This window comes from Lynx canadensis, chromosome X (assembly GCF_007474595.2).
Source record: "Lynx canadensis isolate LIC74 chromosome X, mLynCan4.pri.v2, whole genome shotgun sequence".
Lineage (NCBI taxonomy): Eukaryota > Metazoa > Chordata > Mammalia > Carnivora > Felidae > Lynx > Lynx canadensis.
Genome location: NC_044321.2, coordinates 86378186 through 86392746, shown reverse-complemented (window position 1 = coordinate 86392746; position 14561 = coordinate 86378186). Strand labels below are relative to the sequence as shown.

General features: G+C 34.8%; 1 protein-coding gene across 2 annotated transcripts in view; it reads right to left on the bottom strand.

Moving 5' to 3' along the window:
- COL4A5 (collagen type IV alpha 5 chain) overlaps window positions 1–14561 on the bottom strand; it is a 243941-nt gene that overhangs the window by 103072 nt on the left and 126308 nt on the right. For both annotated transcript variants that reach the window (XM_030305778.1, XM_030305781.1), the window contains exons 4-10: window positions 13683–13727; window positions 8491–8535; window positions 8341–8403; window positions 5970–6023; window positions 5606–5632; window positions 3465–3545; window positions 1049–1111 (exon numbers count right to left, since the gene is read on the bottom strand). In XM_030305778.1, the coding sequence (XP_030161638.1) occupies window positions 1049–1111; window positions 3465–3545; window positions 5606–5632; window positions 5970–6023; window positions 8341–8403; window positions 8491–8535; window positions 13683–13727 (378 nt within the window). The remainder of the gene's footprint in view (window positions 1–1048; window positions 1112–3464; window positions 3546–5605; window positions 5633–5969; window positions 6024–8340; window positions 8404–8490; window positions 8536–13682; window positions 13728–14561) is intronic.

Here is a 14561-nt window from a genome sequence, read left to right as displayed (position 1 = left end):
GAAACTCAAGATGTAATAACACTCATAGGGTTTACTGATGTTGTAACAATGGAGTCAGGAAAAAGTGCCATAGTCCAGGGTCTCATGCATTGCAGGGTGTCTACAACTAAAATAAACTAAACAAAAGGGTTTTCTAATTCTCCCCAATATATTTCCAGGAAAGCAGAAATCACAATCTTTTCTGGTAGATTCTCTTAGTATTTACCAAATGCTATTTCCTTCAGTCAAGAATAGAGGACCAATTGTCACAAGCAAAATTGTACAATCTATAAAGGGATAATGAAAACTGTCACTTAAATATATGGGACATGAGAGAGTGGCACATGAGAAATTACTTTGACTGAAGTACAATTTTCTTGCCCTTTTAAGAGGGCAATAGTAAAGCTCTAAGTCCAAAGCCTGACTCGAATGAAATCTAAGTATTGCAGGGGCAAAAATACTCAGAATTTAATTACAGGAAAAAATATGAGTGACCATTGAGGTAGTAAAGTAAGAGAACTGGTTGCATACTCAAGGTCTTTACAAGTTGTTGCTTCTTTCCTGAGGTGCACAAATCCTTATCCTACTGCGAAGTGATCCACTATCCTCACCAATCCTGTTTAGTCCCAGGCCCCTTAGAAACAAGAGCCAATATTTTTGGGGGGGAATACCTGTTTTTTGTTCCTCTTAAACTGAAAACTGCAGATGGAAGAAACATGTTTCATCAAGTGACTAGAGAATTGCCTGAGAAGACTTAATGAAATGGCCAGAATCAGCTTCAGCACTGACACATCAAGAGGTAACCAACAAGATATTTTATTTTAAATCTTTGCTTTTGTGTACCTCATTTTTCTCCATCTAGAAAATGGAACTATTACTTAGCACATATATTGTTCACCATAACATTGTAAAATATCCTGTAAATTATATATATATATATATATATATATATATATATAAATAATAAGCATTGACAATGCATTCTACTTTCAAGTAACAGAAACAATATTAGTATTCCTATAAGAAGTTTTTTAAAGTAGGAGAAATGAAATTCCAGAAGCAAACTTACCATCAAACCTGGTGGTCCTGGGGGACCAATTGGCCCTGGTAAACCAGTGGGACCAGCTGGGCCCTGTTATAAAGGAAGTGAAGAAAAGGATGAAAAAAAAAACCCTCATTATATCACACAAAGAACTACACTAAATGAGATTTATACTTAAATAACTGCCACAAATTGCTTATACAATTCTATAATTCTGCAGTATTATAAGCAGAATTTTAAAATGTATAAGAATAAAAGGATTAACTACAAAGAAATTCAACTAAACAGAATGGATGCAGCTTTTAGAAAAATTCTGTTTTACAGTGGTAGATAACAAATGTAGGACAAATACACTGTAAGGAAGTTTTACAATATAAAGTTATAAAGATGGGCATTTAGTGGGGCTTTTATGCTAGAAATGGGAAAGGAAGGGCTACCAGTTTCAAGGTAGCTTCTCTATTTTAAAGGAAAAAAAATAACTATGTATTTACCCAAAGAAAATGAAAACACTAATTTGAAAAGGTATGTGCACCCCCATGTTTACTGCAGCATTATTTATAATAGCCAAGATATGGAAATAACCCATGTCCATCTATAGATGAATGGATAAAGAAGATGTGGTACACACACACACACACACACACAGAGGAATATTCCTCAGTCATACAAGGAATGAAATCTTGCCATTTGCAACAACACAGATAGATCTACAGGGTATAATGCTAAGTAAATAAGTCAGTCAGAGAAAGATAAATACCATAGGATTTCATTCATATGTAGAATTTAAGGAACAAAACAAAGAAAAGAGATAAACAAAAAGGCAGAGTCTTAAATAAAGAGAACTGGTGGTGCCAGAGGGGAGGTACATGGGGTGATGGGTGAAATAAGTGAAGGGGATTAAGAGAATACTTATTGATTGTGATAAGCACTGAGTAATGTACAGTTGAATCATTATATTGTACACCTGGAACTAATATAACACTGTATGTTAATAAAAATTTTAATAATAAATTTAAAAAATTAAATATTTTTAAGAGATGCAAAAAATTAAATTAAATTAAATTAAAAATAAATAAGATTGAATACAAGGAAGGAAGTGAGAATAACTGGAACAACAGATAAGGGAATGATGTAACTATTGTGGAACACAATTTGGCATCTTGAAAAGCTGAAAATTTGACTTCAGTGAACTCCAGCAATTCTATATCTAGGTGTAAATCCTGGATTATTCTGTAATTTAAAAAAATCCCAAAACAACCAAATATTCAATAATAGGAAGCTGGAGAAACAAACTGTAGTATATTCATACAATGGAATGTTATAGGGAAGTAAAACTGAATGAACTATAGCCACAGACAGTAATATGGATGTATCTTAACATATCAAATAGAAAAAGTTGGAGAAAACTACATAAATGTTATATTATTTTCAAGCAAAATTAAACACTCTTGCTTAGAGATATACATATATAAAATAAAACTATCTTTAAGAAGTAATAGAAAACTCAAAATGGTACTTATGTCTTAGTAGAATGCAGAAGGATGTGAGTCCCAAGGGAACTACAGGCTGATTCACAATTATTTGAAATGTTCTAGCTCTCAAATGCTATTTTGGGATCATAGGTGTTCATTTGGTAGTTATGCTTCATAACATACATATATTTTGAATGTATTCTGCTGCATTTTCAAATATTACATAACAAAAATTTATAAGAGATAAAGGGCAACACTGAGAGTTCTTAAGAGCACATGGATGGGTGATGTCAAGCATGGAATGAGATGGCAGTTACTGAAAAAAGTGTCCGACATTACATCTTAGTAGTCAAATATTAGAAAATACTGATTATTTTGCAAAGGGATCAATCCTTGTGAAATACAAACCTCAAGAAATTGACTACCTGATCTATAAATACTTGAAAAATATTTCTATTTCTATGTGTGTTATCTATAGGCTAAAATAACTTATTTTCTTAAAATTATGCTTGATGTTCACTATGCATAAATTTTATTCCTTCAGGCTTCAAAACATGTTCATGTGTTATGCATAACTAATAGTGTTACAAATGATGTCTTCTAATATCGTAAATGGGAGACCTATGATTTGTATTTTCAATCAGGCCATTTACAACTATCAGGACTACCCCTACTACTTACTGATCCTCCCAGCACAAGAATAAGAATACAGAAGCCTATTTCCGCTGTCAAACCCAAAAACAAAAATTTCCATGGAAACCGGATAGAAAGATAAAATAACAAAACAGTCCTTTATAAAACTCTCCCTGGTCTAGATTGCTTTCATTTTCAGGTATGAGGTATATGCGACGTCTACCAAACTTCAGATGATGATTTCTGTAACTAAAACAGAGGGTACTAAAGGCTGAAGAGGAAAAACTGATGCTGTGATTGTATTTAATCAGTAAAGAAGAAAATCACTGGATGCTTACTTGTATTCCAGGAGGACCTGGATATCCTGGATTACCCTTTGGTCCTGGCAGCGATGACATAATTATACTACCTGGTTCTCCCTGAAAGAAATTATCAATGGAAGTTGTAACTAACAGTTACAACACATGAAAACTGGCAAAAGCACAAAAAACGATCTGAGAATTAAATCTGTCACATAAATGTCCTGAGGATTAGGTGATCTCAGTAATTAACATGAATAAATTTACCTTTTAAAGACAAATGGGAAAGTGGCCAAAATACACTGAAGTACAATCAATTTATTAAGAGCCTGTGATACCTTCAGTTACTCATTCATTACAAAAACATTTCTTAAATATTAACATTTGCCAAGAATTGTGTTAGGCTCTGGATACTCAGTAGAGAAGGAGACAAACAAGACCTCTGTCCTCATGTTGCTAACAATATACTGGAGAAATGCAGACCATAACATGTAAACAAATAAGATGACAAAATGTTCTGTTAAAGGCTATGAAGAAAAAACATGGTACATGATAAAGAAATAGTGGAGAACTAAAATGAATTGCTAATTACGTGACCTGATAGAGGTGCTAATTATTGTTACAATGGCAATCATGATATATAAAGGTATCACATTAACATGTCGTATACCTTAAATGTATACAGTGTTATGTGTCAAATATATTTCAATTAAAAAAAGAAATAGTGATGGAAATCAGTTTGGGTAGTCAAAACAAGGTCAATCTGTGAAGGCAACATACAGGCAGAGATCTAAAGGATAACGAGTCAGCCAGGTGAAAATGGGTAAGAGTACTAGGTAGTTTAAGGAGCATGTGTAAAGGACCCCAAATGTGAAGAGTTTGTACATTCAAATAACTTAATGCAGACCCGTGTGATGAGCGAGCCCAGGGAAAAGTGGTTTAAAGAGAAGTCTGGATATGTAGGCAGGGACCAGAATACGCAGGTCTTACAGGCCATGGAGAGGAATGTGGACTTTATCTCAGAGACAGTGGGAAGCCCTGTGAGATTAAACTATTGATTTATGTTTTTAAAAGATCATTCTTGACTACTATATATAGAATAAGTCAGGCTGGGAGGTGACGGGATAGTAGCAAAAAAAAAAAAAAAAAAAGACTAATTAAGAACAAGCTATTGCAAGAGTCCAGATGAGACATTATGGTTAGTCTGGTGGCAGTGAGGATGGAGAAAAGTGGATGAATTTAAGATATATTTAATTAATTAATTTATTTATTTATTGAGAAAGAAAGAGAGAGGGAGGGAGGGAGAGAGCGCTCAAGCAAGGGAGAGGCAGAGGGAGAGGGAGAGGAAGAGAAAGAATCTTAGGCAGGCCCCATGCCCAGTGTGGAGCCCAACGTGGGGCTCAATCTCACAACCATGAGATCATGACCTGAGCTGACATCAAAAGTTGGATGCTAAACCGACTGAGCCACTCAGGCACCCCAAGATATATTTTATAGGCCACATTAACATTTAGTGATAGAATGGAATGAGGAGGTGTGTGAAGTTGTAGAAGATGTAAATATTAACTCTCAGGTTTTGGGGGGGTCTAGGTCTACACTGAATGTGTTAATTTGAATGTCTGGGGGATATAAGAGTAGAAGTCAGGGATGCAGTTTAATACATGCATCCAACTCAGAAGAAAAGTCTATTTTAGACTCACTATCCAGTAGCTGGGTAGTAAATAATACCATGAACATTAAGAATATTGCTAGGCATAGAAGAACGTGTCAGAATTGTGTCCTGATACCTGCTGCATAGAATAAAATGAGCTTTTATAGAAGACTGTGTGATGACCAGAAAGACACAGAAGCAAAATCACCAAAAGGTAGTGTCACAGAAGTCAGGGGAAAAGAGCATTTCTAAAGGGAGCAAATGGTCAACTGTATCAAAAGGTAATGGGAATTGAAAGATCAGAAAAGAAATTTGAGTCTTATATACACGTTTACAAGTATAACAGCACACAAAAGATACTTAAAGCCATGGGAACAAAGGAGATTACTTAAGGGTAGCTTGTGTGTACCTGCACAACTTCTAGAAACATCCATTTTAAGACAGAAGTCAGAGACATTATCTGATTGAATTTGTAGGCTTTTCATATATTTTATTCAAAATGTTTACTTTCCTAGCATGGAATGCTTACCTTCATACCTGGGATCCCAGGAGGTCCCTATTATTAAAAAGAAAAGGATTGTTTTATACATATGTGAGGGGATCGAGCAAAAGAACATACTACTTTCCAAATAGTCAATTGAGTGGATTACTGTAGGGTCATTCTAAGTACAAAGTATCTTAGAGATGACATTTATATGAAATACAATGGAATCCTTACATTTACCCAGCACAGAGCTATACTACCAACTTTTTTTTCCTAAAAATCTTCTTATAGTTTACTAGTTTAAAATGTACTAACTTTGCTCCACATGAACACACTGAGCTCACTTTCTACCCTTCTGCTTCTTCTGTCAATTCCTGTGTTCATTATAATCCTAAATTTTATAACTTACTGGAGGACCCTGTAAACCAGGAAAACCGGGACTGCCTGGAAATCCACGTTCTCCCTAGAAGGAGTTAAAAAGAAAGAGTAATGGAGGAACAAGAAACAAAACATAACTATACCAACAAACAATGACTTACTAAAAAGATTTCGGTTAAAAGGCATTTTGAAACATGCCAGATTGCCAAAAATTCATTAGCTTTCCCTTTCCAATTACTTCAGTATCAACTGCCCATATCAATTCAACCTTCTAAGATACTTTTATCCCTACTCATCAATCCCAATCAGAAATAAAGAAAAAGATCTTCTACACTAGTCATTTTCTTCTGACAAATCCATTTTGAGACAATCACACCACAGATTCCTGGTCATCATTACATTTAATAGTTAATGATTTATCTCAATTTCCTGCCCATGTATTATATAGATCCTTATTTTAACTGCCCCATTGCATTATTCTTTTATTGTAAACTATTTCAAATTATTTTTGTAAAGAGGAAAAGATGGTAAGAGAGAATGCCATTAATATCACCAAGAGGACAATAATAGCAATAGTTCTAGCAATCGCAGGTCATTATGTTTTCTAGGCACCCAGTTTTTCTCACTCACTATTGTAAAGTAGTAATATAGACATTTGGTTTAGAAAACAAAAGCTAAAATTGCTGTAGAAGAACCCCAATGCAACCTCCTTTCTAATACCTACATGCCATGGTAATCCTAGAGACATCTTCGTCAGAGGCTTAAAAGAGCAAAATTATTACAGCTCTGTGCCTTTGAGTTATTGTCCAGTACTCCTCTCTCCATCACTTTTTACATATGGAAAAAATTGGCCCACAGAGAAAAAATTGGCCCGCAGAGAAAAATTGGCCTGCCTATCAAGTTTAGAAGACAGAAAACCAAAGAACCCATATATTCTGATTCCATCTCTAGAGCTCATTCTATTAGTTACATAGTAAAGAATATTAAAAAAAATTAATCTGAAAGTATACATAATGAATCCATCTAGAACATTTTTTGCTCACATAATTGGGGGCCTCAAACACAAAGTAATCATGACATCTGCTAAGGTGCTGCTTTACAAAAAAAAGAAAAAGATCCCTTTAATGATATGGCATACTATATACATTGTTGACACATTGGTCTTCAAATTTACAACTTTGGCTAGTGGTTTGTTGCTCAAGGCAGGCTGGCAAGCAAACAAACAAATAACCAGAATAGACACAAGAATGTAGCCCATTTTAACAGCAATGTTCCATGCAAACTAACTCCACGCAGGTAAGTTTGTCCCAGCTGAAATGAAGAACACAAGTAAGCCTCACAAATCCAAAATAAAAAATTTATTATTGTTGTTATTATTATTATTATTATTGGTTATTGTTATTGTTATTGTTGGTGGTAGTGTTGGTAAGGGTCACATGATTTGAAGAAAAGTTGGAGGTAAAAATAACTTTATTGCCTTCACGTATATACTACAATAATTATCACAAAATATAGCCTTCATGATACAAAATAGTTTGTTCAAGTTATTTTAAATATGTACCCTATATAAAATCTAACACATGCCATTAGCTACAAAATCTATGATATTTCATGAACAGTTCCATAAAGTATCATGTGCAGAATGGAAAATGCTGAAAGGATATACAGAAAATAATAACATATTGCATTAATATATAGGAAAAGGAAAAAAGTAAGGGAATAAGATATAAACTATCAAAAAAGCAAATTTTCCTCATTGTTTTTCCTTGCTATCACTTTATGATAAACCCAAACAGCTGATGAAACACAAGAAAAATGGTCATGAAAAAATGTTTTATCATACGTATAGTTTTATTTTTCTTTTTAAATTGTTAAATTCATCATTTTTGCCGACAGGGAAGAATTTCTGTTTTCATACTAATAGTTTATAGTAAAAATTGATGTGCTGTATTATAGGTAGATTTTTAGGATTTTTCTTAGGGATGTTATTAGGCAAGGTCAAAAAAATGTTTTAAACATGAATTGAGAACTTACATTGTACCTAGTTTTTAAAAAAGGCAAAGCTAATGAATGACACTCACAAGTATTACTCTTAACAACTGATGTAATATTTGAAACATATATATCCTAATTCCTTTTTAACTCTCACCCTAGTTTACACTAAAGTCAAAACAGGATTCAATAAAATAACTTTCAATCCAATGCAATATCACAGCTGAATACACGTGTTTAAAGAATTACTGATGTTTTAATATATTGAAAATGTTAACTCAGAACATATCCTATGTATGTTCTAGACCTGTAGCTACTATATCGTAAACATTCTTCATATTGATTTCTTCAAATTTTAAAATCTATTTTTATCAAGCATATTGCCTAAGATTAAGTTAAAGAAATCTCACCTTGGTTCCATTGCATCCTGGGATACCTTGAGGTCCTGGAGCTCCATCGTGGCCTGGCATTCCCTTTGAAAAGAGATATAACACATGTATAATATTTCTTTTAGATTACTTTTTAAGGGATCTTCAATTAAGAAGCCAAATTCTACTTACAGGAAGACCTGGTGTCCCTGGAAATCCAGGAAGTCCAGGAGGACCCTATAATTAGAAATAAATTCCTTGAACCAAACAACAATCAGTACGAGTAAAATTATATTCTACCCAAAGGAATTATAAAAATTACATTTAGAATAGCAATGGACAAATGTGTCTCATTGATTATTAGCATTCATTCTTGCTATAGAAAAAAGCTCCTACATATGTTTAAAAGTCTCTTTTACAGGAAACTATAGAAGCAACTCCTATTTGAGGGAGCATTGTCTTCACTGCACTTAGCAGGAGCAGGCAAATTAGTGGAAGAAATGTCTTTTCTAAAAGATAAAGCAGTTCTGCCAGGTTGGTGATGAATACTGAATTTAGCAGGGGATGGGTAAGTGGCAAATATATCTGCTCCTGAGAATATCAATGCGATCACTCCAAAAATTCTTCAATCAAATTTACCTGTCAGAATTGGCAAAAATACAAGTTTGACAATATTCTTTGTAGGTGAGGCTCTGGGAAAAGGTACTCTTATACACAGCTAATGGGATTCAAACACCACGGAGAGAAATTTGAAATATCTAGCAAAATTACACATTTTTACCCTTTGAAGCAACCCATTTCTAAAAACCTATCCAAAGGTACACTAGAAATTAGGAAACAAAATCAGAATTGAAAGGTTATTGACTGCAACACTGTTATAACTGAAGTTTGGAAATGACCATATAACCATAATTATAGCTAAGCACTAGAAACGATAGGGACATAACTAAATAAATTATGGTACGTCCACACGTTAGCCAATGCAGCTTTTAAAAAGAATGAGAAAAATCTATGTACACTGAAACGTGTAGTTATCTCCAGGACATAATATTAAGTAAAAGAAACGAAGTATAAGTAGTGTATAGAATATGCTACATTTTTATGAGAAGGATGGTGATACAAAACAATGAAAAGATACACCAAAAATAGTAAAAATGATTACCTGTGGGGGAAAGAGGAAAAAGAATTAGGGGATGGCAAGAATGGGTGGGAAGCATCTCTGATTATACCACTGTTAAACAACAATGTAAATATTTTAAATAATTAAAGGTAAAAATTTAGAAGAGGTAAAAATATTATTAAAAATTGAAAACAAACTGAAACTGGTGAACCTAATATAAACCAAGTTGTTGGGGCGCCTGGGTGGCGCAGTCGGTTAAGCGTCCGACTTCAGCCAGGTCACGATCTCGCGGTCCGTGAGTTCGAGCCCCGCGTCAGGCTCTGGGCTGATGGCTCAGAGCCTGGAGCCTGTTTCCGATTCTGTGTCTCCCTCTCTCTCTGCCCCTCCCCCGTTCATGCTCTCTCTCTGTCCCAAAAATAAATAAACGTTGAAAAAAAAAAAATTAAAAAAAAAAAAAAAACACTTGCAAAAGTACTTTAAAAAAAAAAAATAAATAAATAAACCAAGTTGTTGACATAAACCATACAAAGAAAAAAATTACTTTAAGTGCCTCTAAAACATATTTTGACTGCACTTTCTTAGTGAAATTAGTCCACTCAAAGAGGAAAAAAGAACAGCAAAGAAATAATTAATGGCATTTAAAAATTCTATTATTACTATTAAAATTGAAATTGCTATTTTGTTCACTTGCAAATTGCTATTTTGAAGCTATCATAGGCATATTGTAAGATAAAGAAAATAACAATTTATATTAATGCTATTAGGAAACAAGATTTTCATCACAGGGAGGGAAAGGTGGTGAAGTGAGGGAGAGTAAGTATACAAATCTCTTTTCATTTTATTTTTATTTTTTTTAACGTTTATTTATTTTTGAGACAGAGAGAGACAGAGCATGAACGGGGGAGGGGCAGAGAGAGAGGGAGACACCGAATCAGAAGCAGGCTCCAGGCTCTGAGCCATCAGCCCAGAGCCCGACACGGGGCTCGAACTCGCAGACCGCGAGATCGTGACCTGAGCTGAAGTCGGACGCTTAACCGACTGAGCCACCCAGGCGCCCCTGATCTCTTTTCATTTTAAATTTCAATTGGAAGTAATAATATAAGCTCATGATATTTTTTCTCTTTAAAAAATACATATTTCCTAATTTTGTCAACTGAAAAGACATAAAATCAACTGACCACCAGTAACCATGAAAACACCTAACACCAGACGGTAGCATCTAAATCACATCTTTCACTAAAGAAGAACCTAAAATCAGATATATGGTCACTTTCAGATTTGGAGAGTAAATGTACAACATGAGCCTGAAGAGTCTTGTGTCAGAGAGCAAGGAAATTACCAAAGGTCAATAGAGTTTGTCAACAGGACACAGGAGAGGGGCCAGCCGACTTACAGGGGCTCCCACAGGCCAAAGATAGGAGAATTTTGGCTTCAAAAATAATGAGTAAAATTGATTTAGCCACATAAATTCCACATGTTTATAATGATAACAAATTCTATAAACCTTCCTGACCATCACTCAAAATTGCTGGTGTACTAACTCATTACCCTATTAGAATAATTCATTGCCCCATTACAATTCCAGCTGATAAATTAGAATTCTAGCTGATAAAAGATTCATAGAATTTTTAAAATCTCCATTTTGCACCTCTGAACAAAAAAGTAGATCCAGGCAAAGATCATCAATGACTACTAAACCACTGGATCAAAAGTTGATGGGGAAATTTTGGTGGCAAAATCAGGCTCATATACTGAACCACTGATCAAACTTAATAAAAAAAAAAGTGGGATAACAGATATTTGTGCAAGAAGATGTAATTCAATAGTAAATACACAGCACTACATACAAAGTATTCTTTTTTCTGTTTTCTTTAATTTTTTGCAGTATAATTTATGTATAGTATAATGCACAAATCTTAAGTGCACAGCTGTTTCTATATCCCCAGAAAGTTCTCTCGTTGGTGCCTCTTGCAAGGCAACCTCCAGTCTGTAGGAAATATTGGGGACAGAGGAACAATTTAAATGACATCATGAAGAAACAATCAGTCAGATCAAGAATGTAGAATGTAGGTGCCTGGGTGGTTCAGCTGGTTAAGCGTCCAACTTTGGCTCAGGTCACAATCTCACAGTTCATGGGTTCAAGTCCCACGTTGGGCTCTGCACTGACAGCTTGTGGTCTGGAGCCTGCTTCAGATTCTGTGTTGCCCTCTTTCTCTCTGCCCCTCCCCCGCTCCCACTCTGTGTCTCTCCCTCTCAAAAATAAACATTAAACAAGAATGTAGAATGCAGTAGAATACAAATGACCCAGTTTCTCTAATAGCATAATAAAAGAGTTTTAAGAAACAGAAACCAAATGCAATATGTGAAGCTTGAACAAACCAATTGTAAAAAGACATTCATCTTTGAGACAACTGAGGAAATCTGAATAAGGACTGAGTTTTCAAGTATATTTGAAAAATTATTCCTAATCTTTTGAGGTGTAATAATAGTATAGCGGTTATGTGGTTATCAGTTGGAGTAACATATTGAAATATGTATTCATTGGTGGAATGGTTGATATGAGGGATTTACCTAAAAATATTCCAAAAAAATAGTGTGTGTGGGGGGATAGATGAAACAAATTTGTCAAACTGTTGCTAACTTTTGAAGCTGAGTGATGGGTACATAGAGGTTCATTGTATTATAATCTCTGTACATTTGGGTATGCTTAAAAATTTCCATAATAATAAATCTTTTAAAATTTGCATGTCAAGAGTTGCCTCTGAGCTGAGACATAAGGATGCAGGAACTATCAGGCTACCTATTCCTAAGCACTTCTGAAGTTCTAGTTGAGGGACATGGACTACTCAGGCACTCCTAGACACTTGCAAAGGGAATTGAGAGAATGAACAAGTTTTTTTTTTTTGAGTCTCAGAAGAGCTTATGACATAGTTAATGGTAGCTGTAGTTATTTATGAGATATATTATGATTCTTAGGAAAAGCTTCAATAGTCTATTGCTATCCACTTATTACACAATAACACAGAAACACATCTGCTAATAAAACCAAGGGTTTTGAGTTTCTTCCCTGATTTTCCAGGTCCTTACAAAACACCAGGCATGAGTAGCACATAAGGTAAGCTACATGTTGTTAAGAAGTATAAAGCAAATAGGATGTTTAATGTTTACATCAAGGGATCAGAATGTTTTAACTGTCTTTGTCACATAAACAGACATGCTATGTCATCACCCATGTACTTTATACTTGTATAAGTATACTCACCAATATACGAACACGGAATTTTAGAGCTAAAAGGCATCTTTGACTCTCTAATTTAACAAATGAGAAACTGAGGCTCAGAAAAGTTAAGTATGATTTTCCAAAAGCCAGGACTATTTTTGAACTATAGTTTCCTCCCAGCTCTAAAACACACTGAAAGATATATTTCTACTTGAAAGCTTTTTAGAAAAATTACACTAAATGTGTACTTCCATTTTGAGACACATCCTGATTTTCAGAACATTAAAATGAAAAAGTATACATCTTAGAATTGAGAAAACATTGTATACTTCCAAAGTAGTTTTCTTTTAAGCTTATTGATTTATTTTCAGAGAGACAGAGAAAGCAAGCAGGGGAAGGGCAGAGAGAGGGAGAGAGAATATTGAGGCTCCACACTCTTAGCACAGAGCCCAAGACGGGGCTCAAACTCACAAACTGGGAGATCATGACCTGAGCCAAAACCAAGAGTTCGACACTTAACCGACCAAGCCACCCAAGTGCCCCCAAAGTAGTTATTTTTTGTAACACAGTGGTTTAAATTAGTGCTTCCCAAACTGACAGTCTTCAAGATACACAAAGAAAGTTATAATATTTGTACATGGTACACTGGGAAGGATATACAACCTGCAGTGATTGGCCCTCTGAACCCAGAGGACTGAGATGATCACAAGGTTGGGAAGTTATGTTTAAGTCAGTTGTAAGATATACATATTTTTAATAAATTGACAAATTGCTAGGATTTAGCACTTTTGTATTTCTTGTCCACATAAAGTAATTTAAAATTTTGGTACATTAGTTTAAATAGACACCTGGATATATAGATAACTGCCAAAATAATAAAGAAAGGCTAATTGTAGGCATATGCCAATTCTTACCTTTAACTTTTTAAAAACTATTTCTTTTTTCATTTTAATAGGAATCTTTTCCAGTTGTCTCATAACACTTCGTTTGCTTTTTCTCTGTCTTGACCAACAAAACATTTGATATACAGCCAATATCACTTACTCTGATCCCTTTTGGTCCTGGTGGCCCTGGAATTCCATCATCACCCTGAAAAATACAACAGATTTAGTTCTTGTTCCTCCAAAAATAACCCTCAAATAACTAATTTTAGATTATGACAATAAGAGACTTAAATTTTTGTGAATCTTTGTGAAAGTGAGAAACACTTACCCAAGGAAGAAGCATTTATTATTGAGACTGAAAGCACCTTATTTTTTATCATATAGAAAATAAGAAAGGTCTTGGGGTGTCTGGGTGGATCAGTTGGTTGTGCTTCTGACTTCAGCTGGGGTCATGATCTCACAGCTTGTGAGTTCAAGCCTCGCATTGGGCTCTGTGCTGACAGCTTGGAGTCTGGAGCCTGCTTTGGATTCTGTGTCTTCCTCTCTTTCTGACCCTCCCCTATTTGCATTCTGTCTCTCTCTCAAAAATAAAAATAAAACATTAAAAAATCTATAAAAAAGTAAGAAAGGTCTTTATTTACTGAGAAAACTGCTGATATGTAGTAGAAACTTTGTACCTGACCTGTAAAATTAATTGTGAAAATCATACAAGACAAAGATGTAGTGGTAGTGATACTCCTCAAATCATTTATGCATAAGGAAAATACAAGCTGAAAATGTGGGCATTTTCTATATATTTTTTAAACATTATTTTTAAAATTTTATTATATCTTCTTTTAATGTTTTATATTTGGGAGAGAGAGAGTGCAAGCGGGGAAGGGGCAGAGAGAGAGGAGGACAGAGGATCCCAAGTGGGCTCTGCGCTGATAGTGGAGAGCCTGATGCAGGGCTCCAACGCATGAACCCTGAGATCATGAACTGAGCCAAAGTCAGATGCTCAACCACTCAACCAACTGAGCCACCCAGGCGCCCCAGGCAG